The sequence below is a fragment of the Microsporum canis genome, genomic scaffold (assembly GCF_000151145.1).
Source record: "Microsporum canis CBS 113480 supercont1.8 genomic scaffold, whole genome shotgun sequence".
NCBI lineage: Eukaryota > Fungi > Ascomycota > Eurotiomycetes > Onygenales > Arthrodermataceae > Microsporum > Microsporum canis.
In genome coordinates this window covers 1,119,976-1,136,682 of record NW_003299162.1, presented here as the reverse complement: position 1 = coordinate 1,136,682, position 16,707 = coordinate 1,119,976, and the positions used below count along the sequence as shown (strand labels likewise).

Sequence of the window (16,707 nt, the reverse complement as noted above, 5' to 3'; positions counted from 1 at the left end):
GCCCAGACGCGTGCCAGATACCATTCGGGTGACGGCCAGGGGGTATCTATTGGTATATACCCCGTACGCTGCGTGTGTCAGAGCAGCCTGAGAGGGAGTATACAGCGTCGAAGAGCGTCGTAGACGGCGTGTATCTCGTTATACCAAATTATTATCTTCTTCTTCCTCCGAAGCTGTTTTTGATGTCAGAAATTCAGTTTTATTTTTATAGAGCACCGATTAAGTTTAGCGCATTGCGGGTTAAATTTGTTCCGCGAAAGCTTAAAAAGCTTCAAGTTATTCTTAAAGACAAATATTTTGTTTAACGAGATGGAGGGAGAAAGATAGGGAGAAGAAGCAGAGGTAGAAGAGGAAGAGAAGAAGATAGTTCATCCAGGAGAAGAGAAAGAGAGGAGAATGGCTGCCCGTCAGAAACGAGACACCGCGGAGGTGAAGCTCATGCCCCTGACCAGCGAGGAGAAGGATAGATGGAATGGGTTCTGCGAGATCGAGTCTGAACCAGTACGTGTCTTACGCGATGATCTGATGGAAGAAGAGAGGAGCTAACTGTTCGGCAGGCATTCTTCAACGCGATGCTACGAGACTTTGGCGTCAAGGGCGTCAAGGTGCAGGAAGTGGTGTCATTGGACGAGGAGATTCTGGCTTTCCTCCCGTATGTGTTCTATCCCCCTGGTCTACCTACAAACTAGAAGGCTTGCTGATGAGACGGGCAGGAAGCCAATTTACGGCCTGATCTTCCTCTTCCGTTGGAGAGAGGATGACCCGGTCAAGCAAGAACAGAGCTGCCCGGAGTCACTATGGTTTGCCAACCAGGTATGTTGATACATGCAACTCGTGCGTGCATATAACTTCTTTATATATGGCCAATGGACTAATAGATATTAGACTGTGGAGAATGCATGTGCCACTGTTGCGTTGCTGAACATAATCAACAACATCGAAGGGATCGAGATGGGAGAGGAGTTGAGGTCGTTCCGCGAGTTCACCAAGGACTTCAGCCCTGCCCTACGCGGCAACGCGATTGGCAACTTTGAATTCGTCAAGAAAGTGCACAACTCCTTCGCCAGGTGGGTAAAAAAATGACTGGGAAAAAAGACAATGAAATTGATGTATATATGCTGACGAACGAATACAGGAAAATGGACATTCTTAACGCTGACCTGCTGCTGAAAACCCAGCAGGGGCGGAAACCCAAGGGCAAGGGTAAAGAGGAGCCAGATGACTCCGAAGCAGGATTCCATTTCATCGCGTTTGTCAAGGCCAAGGGGAGGGTGTGGAAATTCGACGGGCTAGAACGTCAACCCCAGAGTCTCGGTGTGTCATCCCTTCGTCACCTCTTATCGACTTTTAACCCCAACAACACCCAGCTAACAGCAGACAGGAGAATGCATGGAGGAAGACTGGATCGGACTGGCGACGAGAGATATCCAGGCGAGGATGGCAGAGTACGAAGAAGGGGAGATCGAGTTTTCCATCCTGAGCCTGTCCAAGGACCCGATGATCGGATATCTGGCCGGCCTGGCATCAAACGTGAAGGCTCTCCAGGAAATAAACCGACACTTAGCCGAACTCGGAGAAACAGGCGAGGCAGACCACGAGGACGCCGTACTGAACGGCCCAGACGAGCTATACGGCCTAACCGCACCCATGCTCGAGCTAGCATTGGTGCCCGAACTAGCGACAGCCAAGGGTAGCAACAGAGCATACGACCGTGCCGCCCTCTTGAGCGAACGCCAGGCCCTCGTCCAGCAGCAGGCCCTTCTGCGCGCGCAGGTCAGGGACGAGCAGCAGAACAGACAGAGCGAGCTCGACTACGCCAACAGCCGCCGCCATGATTACGGCCCTGCCGTGCAGACTTGGACTCGCCTTCTCGCCCGCAAGGGAAAGCTTAAGGAACTGCTTAGTTAAGAACGCTTATCTAAGTGACTTTCTTATGTAAGTTTGCTTAGTCAGTTTTGACATGGGTCAGCTGATGACGAGGTCCGTGCTTTCTTTTTTTCCCCCTTTTTTGCTTTTTCCGTTTTTGGCAAGTTTTTCCTTGTGATATAAAGAAAAAAAAAGTGTTAACTTGAAGTCGTTTTTCCCTCCAGGCAGAGAAGAAGAAGAAGAAGTACAAGAGAGACGGAGGATCCGGAATATTACAAAGAGGGAACAGAGCCACTGATGGTTGCGTTGACGAGGCGCTGTCACGATGAAGTTCGGCCACAGTTACGTGAGCACCCTCGAGAACGAGGGCTTCCCTTCGCAGTGGGTTCGGTCAGCCATCTCGTACCGCCAGTTGAAGAAGTGCATCAAGCGGGTGCAGAGCGAGCTGCTCTCTCTGGGACTCAGTCCGGACGTTCTCAACCGCTTCTGGCTCGAAGAGGACGGCGGTCTGGCTGACGGTGATGGAGAGGGCGCGCTGGCCCGTGTGGGTTTTGCATATTCTCTCAGGGGTATGTATATCTATATGATGGCCTAAGCAGCGCTCACCCCGGTTGGGTGTGGCGATCAGCTCAAGGTGATGTCTTGTTGGTTGCTAGAGCCTTGTACTTATACATATACACACATACTGCAGAATGTAAATCTTCCTCCTCCCTACGTCCCGTTCTGACGTTCGCCATGGGCCCGGACGACAAGCCACCCAGTGAGCTACTTACCTATCGAGCCATCATGCACACAGACACCAGCAGCGAGCATCCCTGCACCAGTAGCTGCGCCAGCTCCTGCACCACGAAAACCGACGCTGAAGCGAGCTACCAGTCCATCCAGATCCCCCTCTCCTCCGACTCTGAGTTCTTCCGTCTGCTCAGGGCAGGCCTCTCCAACCTCGAAGACCTGCAGGCGCACGAGAAGAAGGACCTCGACAGCCAGGTCTCCCTGCTCAGAGAAAACATCGTCCAGGTCACGAGCCCGACGTCCAAAAAGGCCGATCAGGCCACCATCTACGCCTGGCGCGAGGTCTTCCGCATCTACATGGAGATGCAGGTCTTCTTCTCCACGGGCGAAGCGGACAGCGGCGAGCGCTCGTCAGAGGCCGCCCGCCAGCGTCTCGAGGCCTTCCAGACCCAGCTCGTCAAGCAGCACCACGCCAAGAAGCTTGGGCGCAGCGGACGGCGCGCCCTAGAGATGTTTATGCACATCAACCTCGCGGTGTTGCAGAATCTAAAGTTCCAGGAGATCAACGGCATGGCGCTGAACAAGATTCTGAAGAAGTTCGATAAGCAGACCGCCCTGCACGCCCGATCCGCGTTCACCATGACCGAACCCTTCTCTGCACAGAGCCTGTCCAAGTCCGTCTGCCAGGCGATCTCGGAGCAGATTCTGGTCGTGGTGCCGCAGCTGGACGACTACCTCTGCCCCGTCTGCTTCACCATCTCCTTCAAGCCGGTCAGGCTCAAGTGCTCGCACGTCTTCTGCATCCGGTGTCTGGTCATCATGCAGCGCGCGCAGCAGAACCACTGTCCCATGTGCCGCGCAGAGGTCGTCATGGAGGCAACAAGCAGTACGTTTTCGCATCCCCTGATACAAAGTACCCAAAGAGTAGACCCTAACGTCAAGCAGAAAACCTGGACCACAAGCTGCTTACCTTCCTGCAGTCATCCTTCCCCAAGGAAACCAAGGTCAAGCAGAGGGAGAACGAGCGCGCCGCGATGGTCGACGTCTATGGCGAGCCTGCCGAGGCATGCAGCATGATGTAACGCCAGTCCACATGCGCTCGACTTTTTATATACATCCATCCCTGCAGAGGAGTATATCCGGAGCACCTTTGTGTATATAACATGTACGGAACTGCCCTTCCGCATATTTATTCGGAGCATGCAGCTCGCACGGCAGATGCATAGGGGGAGCATCCGGACCGGCAAGCCATCTCGGTTGCTCCCATTCGGCCCTCTCTCACTAGCCTCCCTTATCATCCTTCTAATAACTCCAGAAGTCTTCAGGACTGGCCGCAGGTTCCACCGGGAAATCCACATCGAAGCCAAGAGCCAGACTATTTATGCATAATCAGACAAGAAGAAGAAAAGAAAAAGAAACAGCGCCGGCGCCAACATGATACCAAAACACACCCTGCTCACGAAATATCTTAATTGCTGCACATATATTCTCTTGCCCTTTTCCCCCTTTCTCCCCTTTCTTTGGTTTTCTAATGCCCAGGTTCAACGGAGGGTAAAGAGCGGTGGACGGGCAAAAGACCCTGTCGTCTCGCGCCCTTCAGCTCCTGATAAATCAGCGTCTCCGGCCGCCAATTATCGATCTAGCTGAACGAGCCAGCCCCCCCCCCCCCCCAGCAGTAAGAAGAGACGACGCCTTCGCCCGAGAGAAACAGCTTGCAATGACGCTATACACTTACTATATGTATATTCTCCCAAAAAAAAAGCTGTTTATCCTGCCTAAGCGAGGATGACCCCAGCCAGCGTCGCAAGGAGGACTCCCTCTTTTCTGGGAAAGCTTACATCGCATGCGCCTTTTTTCCCTTTCTCTTTTTTGCCTCCCTCCCGTCCGTCTTCCCCGGGCCGCTGCAATGGGATGCAGCGAATGGGCCCTCGCAGCCGGCGTCATCCTCGTCTGGTCAGGGGTAGACCCCAGCTCGCCATGGGCGCACTACCGTTGATATCTGACAATAGTGCCGGCCGGCGACATATTTCAGATGCTGTACATGTATATTTAGATCAACATATAAACCCCCCGTAGCTATAGCAAGTAATGATATTGTTCGATTGTTCCAGAAGGACGAATCGCAGCAGCCCGTCAGCCCGTATTCTCCTCAGGCCATGCCATGGACACGGAGTCATGCGCCAACGCTCCGTGAGGCCACGGCCAGGGATGTAATAGTTAGATTAAACCTGGCCGCAGCAAGCTACACATGCATGCTAAGAGATGGCGGGGTGTACATGCATAGAGTACGTATATGTTGTGTTGTATCTATACATTGGCAGATGTAGATGTTGTAGTTGGTGAAGCTATTAAAGTAGCTTCTCGTCCGACTTCGTCTCTTCCTTCGCACTCCATACAACACCACAGAAGAGAATAAAGAAGAATAAAGGAGAATAAAAGAAGAGAAGAGAGAGTGACCATGCCAGGAGTCCTGCTCAGCCAGTTTCCAGACGAGATCCTGCACAGCATCCTCACCTACACGCCGCCGTCCGCCGCCATCGCCCTCGAGCAGACCTCGAAGCGCTTCTCACACATCACCAACGCCCCCCTGCTCTGGGCTGGCTACTGCAAGACCTCGTTCCGCTTCTGGGACAAGCGTCATGGCATCGCCGACAAGTTTGCCAGGCCCGCAAAGAGCGTGGAGTGGAAGCAGCTGTACAAGCTGAGGCACCAGATCGACCGCTCGACGACGGAGATACTCGACAGCATCCTCGCCTGCCAGACCGGACGCATAGAGAAGATACACCGCATCGTCAGCTTCGGGTACGATGCTAAGGATACGCTGATTCGGCACGCAGATGCCGGCCAGGACCATGACGACTACCTGGCACGACGGTGGGTGCTCCATAGCAGCGACGCATCTCCCAACATACTGACTGGGTCTACAGGTATTACAGCAACGCCATACTCGGCTGTCTGCACCGCACCCTGGCCATTCCCACGTGGAACAGGCTGAGAAACGGCGAGGAGGTGTCCCTCGAGTACGCTCTGGGCGCGTTTGACATGTTCATCCTCGACTCTGGGACCGGAGACTTTGACGACGTGCGTTTGACCCATGCATTATCGGCATACATTCCTTACCAGCGTACAGATAGCTAACAGACATAGATCTCTCGAAGCTTGGACAATATAGTCGGACGGATGAAACGGCAGTACCCAAATATCTCCGAATATACCCCCCGAGAACGGGCCGTGATGACGGCTGAGTTCCTGCGAGAGAACAACCTCACCGGCATCGAGTCCGGCAGAGAGTTCTACAACATCGAACACAACTTCCTGGGCGCGGCTCTCACCAGTGAACGGCACAACTCTCTCCCCCTGATATCGGCCGCCATATACTGCTATGTTGCCCAGAGACTCGGCCTGGACGCCCATCCCTGCGGCTTCCCCTTCCACGTCCACGTTATCATCCGCCCCGAACCCAACCACGACCTCGCCGGCAACCGTCTTCCGGACGGGGAAGAGGGTGACTTCATGTACATGGACCCCTTCCGCTCCACCAGCGAGACTCCCGTCTCCGAGTTGCAGAGCCAGCTGAATTTCCTCGGAGCCCTCACCCTCTCCCAGTCGACTTTCCTTCGCGAGTCCTTCACGGCCGAGATCGTTCTCCGGTGCGGCAAGAACATTCTAAACTCCGTTCTCCAGACGCCGCACTTCCGCCAAACCTCCCTCGACATCGTCAACGTCAAGTATGCCGCCCTCTGGGCATCCATGCTCTTTGCCAAATACGCCAACCCAGACAGCCAGAACACCCCCCAGGGGCCCGAACGCCGACGAGCCGAACACCTCCCTCTCCGCCGTCACCTGCCGTCCCTGATGGAGCACTTTGCAACCGACTTCCCGGCTGACGTGTATCTGATCGAACAGTACCTCATCCCACTCTTCCGCAGCTTGCCCGAATACGAGCACCTGCGCGAGAGCGTCAGTGTGATGAAGGCCAGCGACGAGATACCAAAGCAGGTCCGGCGAAGGAGCGCGGCCAACGGCAACGTCAAGTACAAGGTCGGCCAGCTCTTCCGGCACAAGCGGTATGAATACATCGGCTTGGTAACAGGGTGGGACCCCGAATGCGGTGCTGGCGAGCAGTGGATGGAGAGGATGGGCGTTGACCGTCTCCATGCCGGTCGCCATCAGTCCTTCTACCATGTCCTGTAAGTTGAATCCTTCTGTCTCTCTTTCTTAGAATGTCACCTAACCTCCCATGCAGGGTAGAGGATAAAAGCGTCCGCTATGTCGCGGAAGAAAACATCGAAGTCTGCGAGCTTGAAGCGTCTGAGATCCCGGACGCTTTCTTCCACTTTGCAGGGAAATACTTCAAACGATACGACATCGAAACCCGTCGCTTCGTGAGCAACATCCGCGATGAATATCCTGACGACTAGTCAGCTCAATCTCAACATCTCATCGCCTGGAAAAGAAAAGCACCAAAAAAAAAAATAATAATAATAATAATAAGAGAAAAAAAAAAACATTAACGAACCATAACGAGGACACGACATCTTATGATCTTTTTGTCTTATCTTTTCATTCTTTGGGTTTGCTTTAATATTGGATTCCGGACTTGGGACTGGGGGCGTTCGATATTCTACATACCACAAACTCCCCTCTGTATTCTTTTTATTCTTTCTCCTCTATTGCTCCTTGTTTTCGGGCTGTTTTATCATCTTATACTTCTCAGCTCCCCAAATGAGTAAATATCACGCGCCGTTTAAAGGCTGCGACTTCGTCTGTGTCTAATGAGAATAATTTGCCTTGCTCCAGCTGGTTGAGGACGGGCGTTTCCCACGTCTGCTGCAGGCGTTTTATCATCTGCAGGACTTCGCCCTCAAAGTCGAACGGAGGATGCTCGTATATGATCCTCTTTAGCTGCTCGCCGTAGTCGTCTGCATCATCCTCTTCGGCCGGACAGAGAGACAGCCGGTACCCGTCTCTGGTCTCCGTCCAGCTCTGGTCATCGCCTTCGTCCCCCCATGCAAACGCTTCGTCGATGACCTGCGGCCCCGTCCGGCCAAAGAGCAGGCCCTGTTCTATAGCCGCATGCAGCATGAACGAGACGGCAACAGTGCAGACGTCCTCGCTCACGGCTTCAGGGGCTGAGTCGCAAAGCTCCATCAGCTCAGGCAGGATATCGAGCAGCGTCACCGAAGTGTCCTGGTCAAACTCGTACTCCTCCGTCTCCTTCACTGCCATGTGAGCAAGGAACGTCCGTCGATTCTCGTCTATCCAGGACGGCGATATTACCGGCCGCAACCTCTCAAACGCCCGGTCGAGAGTGTCGCTTGTCTGCGTGAACCCACCGTCCTCCAGCCATCGTCTGGCCCTCTCGGAGCTCTTCTTACGCTGGGCCGCCAGAGCTGAGCGAGAGGGCAGATATGCCGTCCGCTTGAACCGTCTGAAGAAGAGGTTTGCGAAGTTGAGAGTCTGTATCTTGAATTTGATGTCTTCCGACAGTGTCTCTCCAGGGTTGTTCGCCTTGAACAGATGCAGCGTAGCTACCGTCCATCAGCATCACATCTATATACAATTCAGCCACAGATCAACCGGACTCACCCTCTGATATCTCGAGCCATCTGTCGCAGCCGTGGATTCCCTGTGGCTCGGTGCCTTGTCTCTCAGCGATGCGCTCATGCAGTATGGACGTGATGGCCGCGCAGACGATGTAGTCCAGTATCATCAGGTCGACATCCCGTCTCGTCTCTTCGTCGCAGACGTCTGCCTCACTGCAGGCTGGCAGGGCAGCTCCAGCCTTTCTCCAGGCGTTTGTCTGCTTCATGATGTTGTTCGTATGTTGATGTTGTAGCAAGTAACTAATAACCAACTGACTCTTCTTCTCTTCACTTCTTACTACCCACCAACCGGCTCCCCTTTATAACTGATATATCCTCTGGACGATAACGGATGCCTCACCTCCATCCTCTGATATTCCAATAGTTTATATGCACTAACCGCCTGTTGGCTGCGTGAAAGAGGAGTCAAACGGCCAACCTGCGGCGCGCGCAACTCCCATCTTCTCCCGCCCCTAAGACAAGATGACAGCCTCTCTTGCGGCGCATCTTCATGACGGGGCAAACTGCAGCCTCAAGCCAGGCCAATTGCAAACAACCGCATCTCGTGAGGTTTTCAGTGCTTTTTTCCCGTGTCTCCTTTTTGCTCGAAACGCACTTCTAACACGTACGATTTGGCTACAGGTTGCTTTTTCTCTCCCTCTCTTTTCTTATTGCAGGGCGCCGTGCTCTTTACATACATGCTACGCCTGGCTGCTGTCATCTGCAGCTCGAATCGCCATCTCTTTGTCGTTCTTCTTCTTCTTCTTCCTTTTCAACATCGAAACGCGACCTCACGATATATCACGTGATGTTGATATCGAATTATTTCGATGAGACAAATTTTTGAGAAATCAGAAAAAAAAAACACACAGTTTGCTAATTCGATAATATTTAGTCCTTATACGACACGGAGTTATATATGATCTCGTGCACTAGTGGCGGGTTGATCTCACGATAAACTCCTCCACCACGAAAATAAGAAGCAGTTGGTGTTTGTTTTTTTGTCGCTACTAATGGGTCAAGGTCAGTCTTCCTCCCGCCAGGGTGCACCAGATGAACCGCGCGATGCTTTCGAGAGAGACTTTTACGCGATTCTAGAGGTGGAACGGACGGCTACGGCGGAGGAGTACGCATTTTCCTTTTCGAGCTAGTCATCGCGGTTTGGTGGACGATAGCTGACGCTTTCTTCTTCTCAGGATAAAAAAAGCATATCGACGAAAGGCGTTGGAACTACACCCGGACAAGAACTATGGGAACGTCGAGGAGGCCACAGCGCTCTTTGCAGAGGTGCAGTCAGCGTATGAGATCTTATCAGACCCCCAAGAACGCGCCTGGTATGACTCGCATAAGGATGCAGGCAGCGGTGATACCGGTGCGCAAGGGCCGGAGAACTCGAGGTTCACGGCGGCCGCTGATGTCATGTCGCTCATCATGAAGTTCAACCCTCGCATGGAGTTCTCTGACGCACCCTCGGGCTTCTTCGGTGGGCTCAACGACACATTCAACCGGCTCGCGAGCGAAGAGCTGGTCGCATGCCGGTGGGATGATTTAGAACCCGTCCACTACCCCTCCTTTGGCCGCAAGGACGATCCCCCTGATTCCGTCCGCAGATTCTACTCTGCATGGAGCAGCTTTGCCACAAAAAAGTCCTACGCGTGGAAGGATCTGTACAAGTACTCCGAGGCCCCTGACCGCCGCGTGCGCCGGCTGATGGAGAAGGAAAACAGACGTCTACGCGAAGATGGCATTCGGGGCTTCAACGACGCAGTCCGCTCGCTGGTCGCCTTTGCACGAAAACGAGACCCTCGCTACAAGGCTACGGTCCAGAGCGAGGCTGATCGCCAAAAGATCCTCCGTGACTCTGCGGCCGCCCAGGCTGCCCGGTCTCGCCAGGCTAACGAGGCCAAACTAAGGGACTTTACACTTCCCGAATGGGCCCAGGCGGAAGAGGTCGAGGATGAGTTCCCCAGCGAATCCGAGTCGGAGCAGAATCACTTTGAATGCGTGATATGTAATAAGAATTTCAAGAGCGAGAAGCAGTTTGAAGCCCATGAGCGGAGCAAGAAGCATGTCAAAGCGCTGAAGCAGCTGCAGCGCGAGATGCAGATTGAGGACAGGCATCTTAACCTAGACGCGGTAGAGCCCGGGGAGATCGAGCCAATGTCCGATGACGCTGATGAAAATGAGCTGACAGGGTCACAGACCCCAGTATCAGAACAGGAACTACCAGCACCGGAACCCGCTGACGGTTCAGACGAGGGTGTGTCTAATGCAAACCAACCGGGTGATGCAGGTACGGAAGATCCCGATGACGAGGAGGTTGACGAAGAAGAGATCCGAAAACACGTACTGGGAGACCACCCTGACACGGACTCTGTCACGGAGAAGCTATCTTCTCTCTCCACGGCTCAACCAGACGAGGACGACTCAGCCCCCGTCAAGAAACCAGGCAAGGCGAAGCAGAAGCGCGCCAAAAAGGCAGCAGCAGCAGCCGAGACAGCGGCTGAGCAGTTTGTCTGCGCCGTTTGCCGCGAGTCCTTTACATCCAGAAGTAAACTGTTCACCCATCTAAGGGAACTAGACCATGCTCAGCCCCCGACGGCCCAGAAACAGCAGTCTTCGAAGAAGAAGAGGAAGTGAACTGTTTCTCTTCCAGTGATGATCAATTGATGTTTAACGACTTACGTATCCATATGTTTCTTGTGCATATAAAGCGAGTAGACCAGTTATTGAGGTGTCTTCATCAATCCACGTATATTTGCAGTGTAAATCATCTTAGAAAAAATATAGTTTTATCATGCCATACTGTGGAAATTACTATATTTGATATATGATAACGGTTGAAGCTGTGATGTTGATATCAATTGAAATATAACACTCCAACTTTACACGACGAGCATTATATATTGAAATATGACATTAGACTCTATATTCTATATCACATATAACACTGACAGACGTGGCCTTGGATTGCTTGTGGATTTGAGCGTGTTGAAGGCGTATCATCCATGGATGCATGTAGCTCACCCTCCATGGACAACAGCACGGTTAGACCGTAATCAGGGTAAATATTTACCGATAATAACTATAGACGATGTATCTACGTGGTATAGAGCATGTTCCCGGCGCTAGGAGGCCTCGACGTTGATGTTTGTACATGTTTTGGCTATTTGAATAAATATTTTATATATTTTGACATTTTTATAAATTAGTTAAATTCGACCAATTTTCTACAAAAACACAGAAATATACAACAACCACACATTAAAACATGTATTCATGTAGAATCATGAGCAGACAAGCCAGAGATACTCATACATCATGTACTAGAAACAGATATGCTTGCGTTGAACAGTATTTATTATGCGGTATGCGCAGATAATGACTACCCTTAATAACCATCCCTTCCTTTACCCATTACTCTAACATACTTTTCATAACCACGGCCGTAGAGAAACGCCATAACACAGAGATGACACCAGGTGGTGAGTAAACAGTCCTTATCCCAGACCTGCCTTTGTAGTCTTGACAACATGGGTAATAGGCTGTAGGATTCCCTTGTTGTTGGCCGCGCCGAGAGACATGCCGGTATTCCAGCCCATCTTCTCCAGCATGACCCTGCCCCGGTTATCAGCACCGATCTCTGGCGCCCATGCTCCCACGACATCTCCGTCCCTGTACGAGGCTGCTTTGGCCTCGCCGCTGGACTTGGCGGGGCGTGCGCCTGCTTCTGTCCGCCGTCTCTCAGAGTATCGTGTGATCCGGTGGCGGAAAACGAGGGCGTCGAGTTTCGCGGTCTCGTCAGGGTAGAAGACAGGAGTGCCCTGGGTCTTTGTGAGGATGGGGAAGCGGTCGTTGCCTTTACCACGGGAGATGGATTTGAGCGAGAGCGCGTTGGCTATCTCATGGACGATCCTGCGGTCCTTTTTGGTCATTGGTGGGAGGTGGAGGCTGCAAGGATTGTCAACGTTAAGAGGGGGAAGCTAGCGAGAGGGAGAAAGCGAGTATAAAACTTACGTCTGTGTCCGGGACATCATAAACGAACGGATCTCATCACGAACGTCATTGGGGGAGTTCCCCTGTGGCTGAGACTTGCCAAATCTGCCCAGCAGCCCCTGTGCGCGCAGTTCCTCCCGTTCAAGCTTCTTGGCCTTCTTCTTCTCCCGATCAGCCTCCCAGGAAGCCTGGATGTTGGATTCGAGCTCGCTGTCGGACAGGTTGAAGTCCGGAATCTTCCCTCTTGCCTTCTTACCCATCACGCTAGCACGGTTGCGGTCCATGACATCAAAGACGCCGTAGGGGTCCTCTTCGAACATATCGGCGAGTTTGGAAGCCGACACGGGTTCTCGTAGCTGTGCACTCTTCTTCTTGTTCTTCTTTTTCTTCTTCAAACCCGACGTAGTTGTTGCAGCGGATCTGGCGAACCCGTTCGTGGTGAAAAAGTCGATCTCGTCCGCGTCCATGTCGGGGATGTCGCGGTTGTCGAGGAGGTGAGCAAGCTGTTCGTCAGACATCCACTGCATGTCCTCGTCAATTATCTCTTCAAGATCAGAGCCGTCATTGTCATCATCGTCGTCTTCCCCTTCGTCGGAACTGTCTATATTCTCAACACCGTCTGGGCCTGACATGTGCGGAGTTTTGGGAGTAGCGGCTCTGCCTGGCTGTTCGTCATCTGTAGAGCTGCCAGACGCGTCATCTTGATCGATATTGGCAATGTAGTCTGCAACGGCATCAGAATCAGCCGAGTCGTTCCCGAACTCCAGCACCACCTTGTGTGGCGCCGAAGCTTCAGTCACGCCGGTCCACCCTTGGTACCCGGGATTTTCGTGGCGGCCGGTCTGGTTACTGCGTCTGGGATGCGTATCTTGAGCCCTGGCCGTGGCTGGAGGGTCGTTGATGACTATGGGGGACACATGTTGACTCCAGTATCCCCAGGCTGGCCTTCTGCCTTTAAAGACAACCTCGTCTTCGCTGGAATCAGAGGAATCACAGTTGATAACGGGTTTCGGGAATGTAGGTTTGGGAGTGGTCTTGTCACCGTCTGCATCGATGGAGAAGAGGTCATCCGTGGGCTCTTCCCTGGAGGCAGTCACATGTAACTCCTCAACGACGGTGTCGACGTCGATATCGACATCCTCAGGCCGAGCAGGCTGGCCAGGCTGGTCCAGGGCGAGATTATCTAGATTCCTGAGGACAGAAGGGTCGTCCGGCTCCTTTTGTCCACCGCTGACGAACTGGACGGTCTGATAGCGGAGCTGGCGGTTGCTGCGCTGAAAGAAGTGGCGTTCCGTGTTGCGAGCTTCCTGGCTGAGAGTAAACTGATGCTCCTCACCGGACGCGTCTATGACGGATTAGCCTGCATCTCTATACTGCCTGCCTGCATCCAGGCTGTCTTCTTCTCTCATCAGCGTACCGGGGGGTTTTTCATGGGCCCTTCTGCTGCCTGTCACCCAACGCGTCAGTAAAAGGCGTGAAACAAAGCTGTTAGAGACCTTATGGAACTTCACCTCTGTGCTTCCCGTGCCGCCTAACCGGCATCTTGCTTGCTACTAGCAATCAACTTGTCAACAGCTTCTTCTCCTTCTCCTTGTTGTTTTGTATCAGAAAAAAAGGTCGAAGTTTTGAAGTGACAAAAGGTGAAGCTCAGGCAAAAGAAGCAAACACCCCCACATGAGGCTATTTTGTGTTGCTCCATCTTGTATCGATGATGTTCACGCGGCCAGAAAGACCAACTTCATCTTCATCCCTTTGTCATTTTGCTTATTTGTAGCAGATTATTTATCTGTTTATGACAGTTTGCTCCGTCGGTTATCTTATATTACTACAGTGCCTGGTTCAGCGTGAACAAATGACTGGCCTTTGATCCCTGGGGTTGCAAGAAGCATATCAGGCGCAGCTCCAGCCTTAGTATACGAGACCGATATATATACAGTGAGAGAGGCAGCACACATATATATGGAGACATAGATATAGATATATACTGACTGTGCAGAGATGAACAACGTCGACCTCGGAAACCAGTACAAGAAGATCATCCAGTTCTTCTGGGACCCAGAACCGAAGAACGATGACAGCGGCCTTCCCATCTGGTGTCTGGGATGCGAGTACCAGCAGCCGGCAGCATCTTCACAGGCTTCTACACAGATACTAGAGCCAGAATCACATCATGCCTCCCAGGAACTGTCGTCAGAACGGCCCTCGGAACGGCCCTCGGAAGCGGACAGCGTCAGCAAGAAGAACGAGACCCAGGAACGGCGTTCATATGGGAAGCCTGGTGAGAGACGGACGTCGACGGACGACAACAGACCAACGACACCCAGCTCAGCCATATCCTCGTTCGTTCACCTCTCGACGCCGGCGGGATCGGGGTCAGCAGAAGCTGCCACACCGGCGTGGCCACCGCTCTTCCTAGACGACTTTGAATCGAGACTGTGGATAACGTACCGATCCCACTTCCCGCCGATACCCAAGACAGGCGGGAGCAGCAGCTCGTCGATGCCCCTGGGCGTGCGCCTGCGCAGCCAGCTCATCGACACGCAGGGCTTCACCTCAGACACCGGATGGGGGTGCATGATCCGGTCTGGCCAAAGCCTGCTTGCCAACACCCTTCTCTTCCTCCGGCTGGGACGAGGTATGTCTGCCCGTACACCCACGCAGTTGTAAATACTACACACATAACGTTATGTACGCTAACTAACTGGGCGTAGGATGGCGACGGGGCAGCCAAGAGCAGGAAGAAAGCGAGCTGCTGTCTCTGTTTGCAGACCATCCGCGAGCTCCCTTCTCGATCCACCGGTTCGTGCAGCACGGGGCAACAGCCTGTGGCAAGTGTCCTGGCGAGTGGTTTGGCCCCGCGGCGGCGGCACAGTGCATACAGGCGCTGGCAAACGGGCACCCGCAGGCCGGGCTGAACGTGTACATCACCAGCGACGGGTCTGACATCTACGAGCGACAGTTCCGTGAGATTGCGTGCCGGGGCCTTGGAGAAGACGGAGAAGACGACAGCATCAAGCCGACGCTGATACTGCTTGGAGTGAGGCTGGGGATCGACCGGGTGACGCCCGTGTACTGGGAGTCCCTCAAGGAAGTCATCCGCTTTCCTCAGTCCGTCGGCATTGCAGGGTGAGTTTTTTACTTATATAATATATATATACTAGTACTGACATAATGCAGTGGCCGGCCGTCGTCGTCACACTACTTTATCGCTACACAAGGGGACACGTTCTTCTACCTGGATCCGCACCAGACGCGGCCGAGTCTGCCGCCACGCACGGCCGGGGAAGACGTGTACAGCCCTGGGGAGCTGTCGACGTACCACACACGGCGTCTGCGGCGGCTACACATCCGGGAGATGGACCCGAGCATGCTGATCGGGTTCCTGGTGCGTGACGAGGGCGACTGGGAGGACCTGAAGGGGCGGATACGGCGGACGGGCGGCAAGGCGGGCATCATCCACATCTTTGACGACGAGGGGAGTGCTCGGGAGGCTGGCTGCGAGCGGGAGGGCGCTGAAGAGGAAGTCGAATCTTTTGACGAGTTTTGACATTACATGACTTCATATCAGGGCTTCCATATAACACTTACATCCATAATCAATATCACTTCCACATCAAGGACTTCCACAATCTATGACTTGCGCGTGATATCGCATATAATGACTACACCATGATATATGCACTGGAAGTGAAGGGTTATGGTACAGGCCATATCATGACATTAACATAGCACTATCGAGAAATAAACAGACTCGACTAAGAAATAGAGAGAAACGACCATCCGATCCCAGTTAAAGAGTAATAAAGACAACCCACGAAACACCCAGAGCCCACCTCAGCCATGAACAGGAAGATAAAAAGAAAGAGAGAGAGGGAAGTCGTTTATCGGGCAGAGGAAGAGTACTTGGTGACGGCCTTGGTGCCCTCGGAGACGGCGTGCTTGGCCAGCTCACCGGGGAGGATGAGACGGACGGAGGTCTGAATCTCTCTGGTGGAGATGGTGGACTTCTTGTTGTAGGCAGCGAGCTTGGAGGCCTCGGTGGCAACACGCTCGAAGATGTCTGCATGTCGTTAGAGTGGTTCATACATATTTATATTTATATATATATATATATATATACAGACAGAACATACCGTTGACGAAAGAGTTGAGGGTGGACATGGCGCGCTTGGAGATACCGGTGTCGGGGTGGACTTGCTTGAGGACTGGACATGCGTTAGCCATGCATCAACCAGAACAGATCCCAAAGACTGGATCGGGACTCACCCTTGAAGATGTAGGAGGAGTAGGTCTCCTTTCTGGCCTTGGTGCGCTTCTTCTTGTCTCCAGAGGCGGCAGAGGCAGTCTTCTTGCCGGCCTCCTTCTTCTCAGCGGGCGCCTTGCCAGCCGGGGCCTTGCCGGCGGTGGAGGGCTTCTTCTCAGCAGCTTTTGGTGCCATTGCGACGTAGAAGAGTGGTAGAGAGTAGAGAAGAGTAGTAGAGCAGGCTATCAGGCGCAAGTCAACGTCAAGAGGCAGATGTAGCTTGGG

At 53.0% G+C, this 16,707-nt stretch overlaps 8 protein-coding genes across 8 annotated transcripts; 5 read left to right on the top strand and 3 right to left on the bottom strand.

Moving 5' to 3' along the window:
- Positions 1–396: 396 nt before the first annotated feature.
- MCYG_08365 (ubiquitin carboxyl-terminal hydrolase) lies at positions 397–1,908 on the top strand (the record flags this gene model as incomplete). Its single annotated transcript, XM_002843236.1, has 6 exons — positions 397–501; positions 558–652; positions 690–813; positions 886–1,067; positions 1,136–1,314; positions 1,382–1,908. The coding sequence occupies 6 exons, from the start codon at positions 397–399 to the stop codon at positions 1,906–1,908; spliced, it is 1,212 nt and encodes a 403-aa protein (XP_002843282.1).
- Positions 1,909–2,191: 283 nt separating this feature from the next.
- Positions 2,192–3,987, top strand: MCYG_08364 (RING-14 protein; the record flags this gene model as incomplete). Its single annotated transcript, XM_002843235.1, has 4 exons — positions 2,192–2,435; positions 2,558–3,484; positions 3,544–3,676; positions 3,924–3,987. The coding sequence occupies 4 exons, from the start codon at positions 2,192–2,194 to the stop codon at positions 3,985–3,987; spliced, it is 1,368 nt and encodes a 455-aa protein (XP_002843281.1).
- A 1,037-nt stretch (positions 3,988–5,024) lies between these two features.
- On the top strand, positions 5,025–7,019 carry MCYG_08363 (F-box domain-containing protein; the record flags this gene model as incomplete). Its single annotated transcript, XM_002843234.1, has 4 exons — positions 5,025–5,472; positions 5,526–5,679; positions 5,791–6,788; positions 6,845–7,019. The coding sequence occupies 4 exons, from the start codon at positions 5,057–5,059 to the stop codon at positions 7,017–7,019; spliced, it is 1,743 nt and encodes a 580-aa protein (XP_002843280.1).
- A 292-nt stretch (positions 7,020–7,311) lies between these two features.
- MCYG_08362 (uncharacterized protein) lies at positions 7,312–8,410 on the bottom strand (the record flags this gene model as incomplete). The annotated part of the gene is made up of 2 exons (XM_002843233.1): positions 7,312–8,129; positions 8,188–8,410. 2 exons carry the CDS (start codon positions 8,408–8,410, stop codon positions 7,312–7,314), a joined length of 1,041 nt encoding a protein of 346 aa, XP_002843279.1.
- Positions 8,411–9,196: 786 nt separating this feature from the next.
- On the top strand, positions 9,197–10,823 carry MCYG_08361 (meiotically up-regulated gene 185 protein; the record flags this gene model as incomplete). Its single annotated transcript, XM_002843232.1, has 2 exons — positions 9,197–9,309; positions 9,380–10,823. 2 exons carry the CDS (start codon positions 9,197–9,199, stop codon positions 10,821–10,823), a joined length of 1,557 nt encoding a protein of 518 aa, XP_002843278.1.
- Positions 10,824–11,683: 860 nt separating this feature from the next.
- MCYG_08360 (conserved hypothetical protein) lies at positions 11,684–13,545 on the bottom strand (the record flags this gene model as incomplete). The annotated part of the gene is made up of 3 exons (XM_002843231.1): positions 11,684–12,134; positions 12,201–13,448; positions 13,532–13,545. 3 exons carry the CDS (start codon positions 13,543–13,545, stop codon positions 11,684–11,686), a joined length of 1,713 nt encoding a protein of 570 aa, XP_002843277.1.
- Positions 13,546–14,177: 632 nt separating this feature from the next.
- Positions 14,178–15,726, top strand: MCYG_08359 (cysteine protease atg4; the record flags this gene model as incomplete). The annotated part of the gene is made up of 3 exons (XM_002843230.1): positions 14,178–14,814; positions 14,891–15,305; positions 15,357–15,726. The coding sequence occupies 3 exons, from the start codon at positions 14,178–14,180 to the stop codon at positions 15,724–15,726; spliced, it is 1,422 nt and encodes a 473-aa protein (XP_002843276.1).
- Positions 15,727–16,060: 334 nt separating this feature from the next.
- Positions 16,061–16,617, bottom strand: MCYG_08358 (histone H2B; the record flags this gene model as incomplete). The annotated part of the gene is made up of 3 exons (XM_002843229.1): positions 16,061–16,239; positions 16,313–16,384; positions 16,446–16,617. 3 exons carry the CDS (start codon positions 16,615–16,617, stop codon positions 16,061–16,063), a joined length of 423 nt encoding a protein of 140 aa, XP_002843275.1.
- Positions 16,618–16,707: the final 90 nt, after the last annotated feature.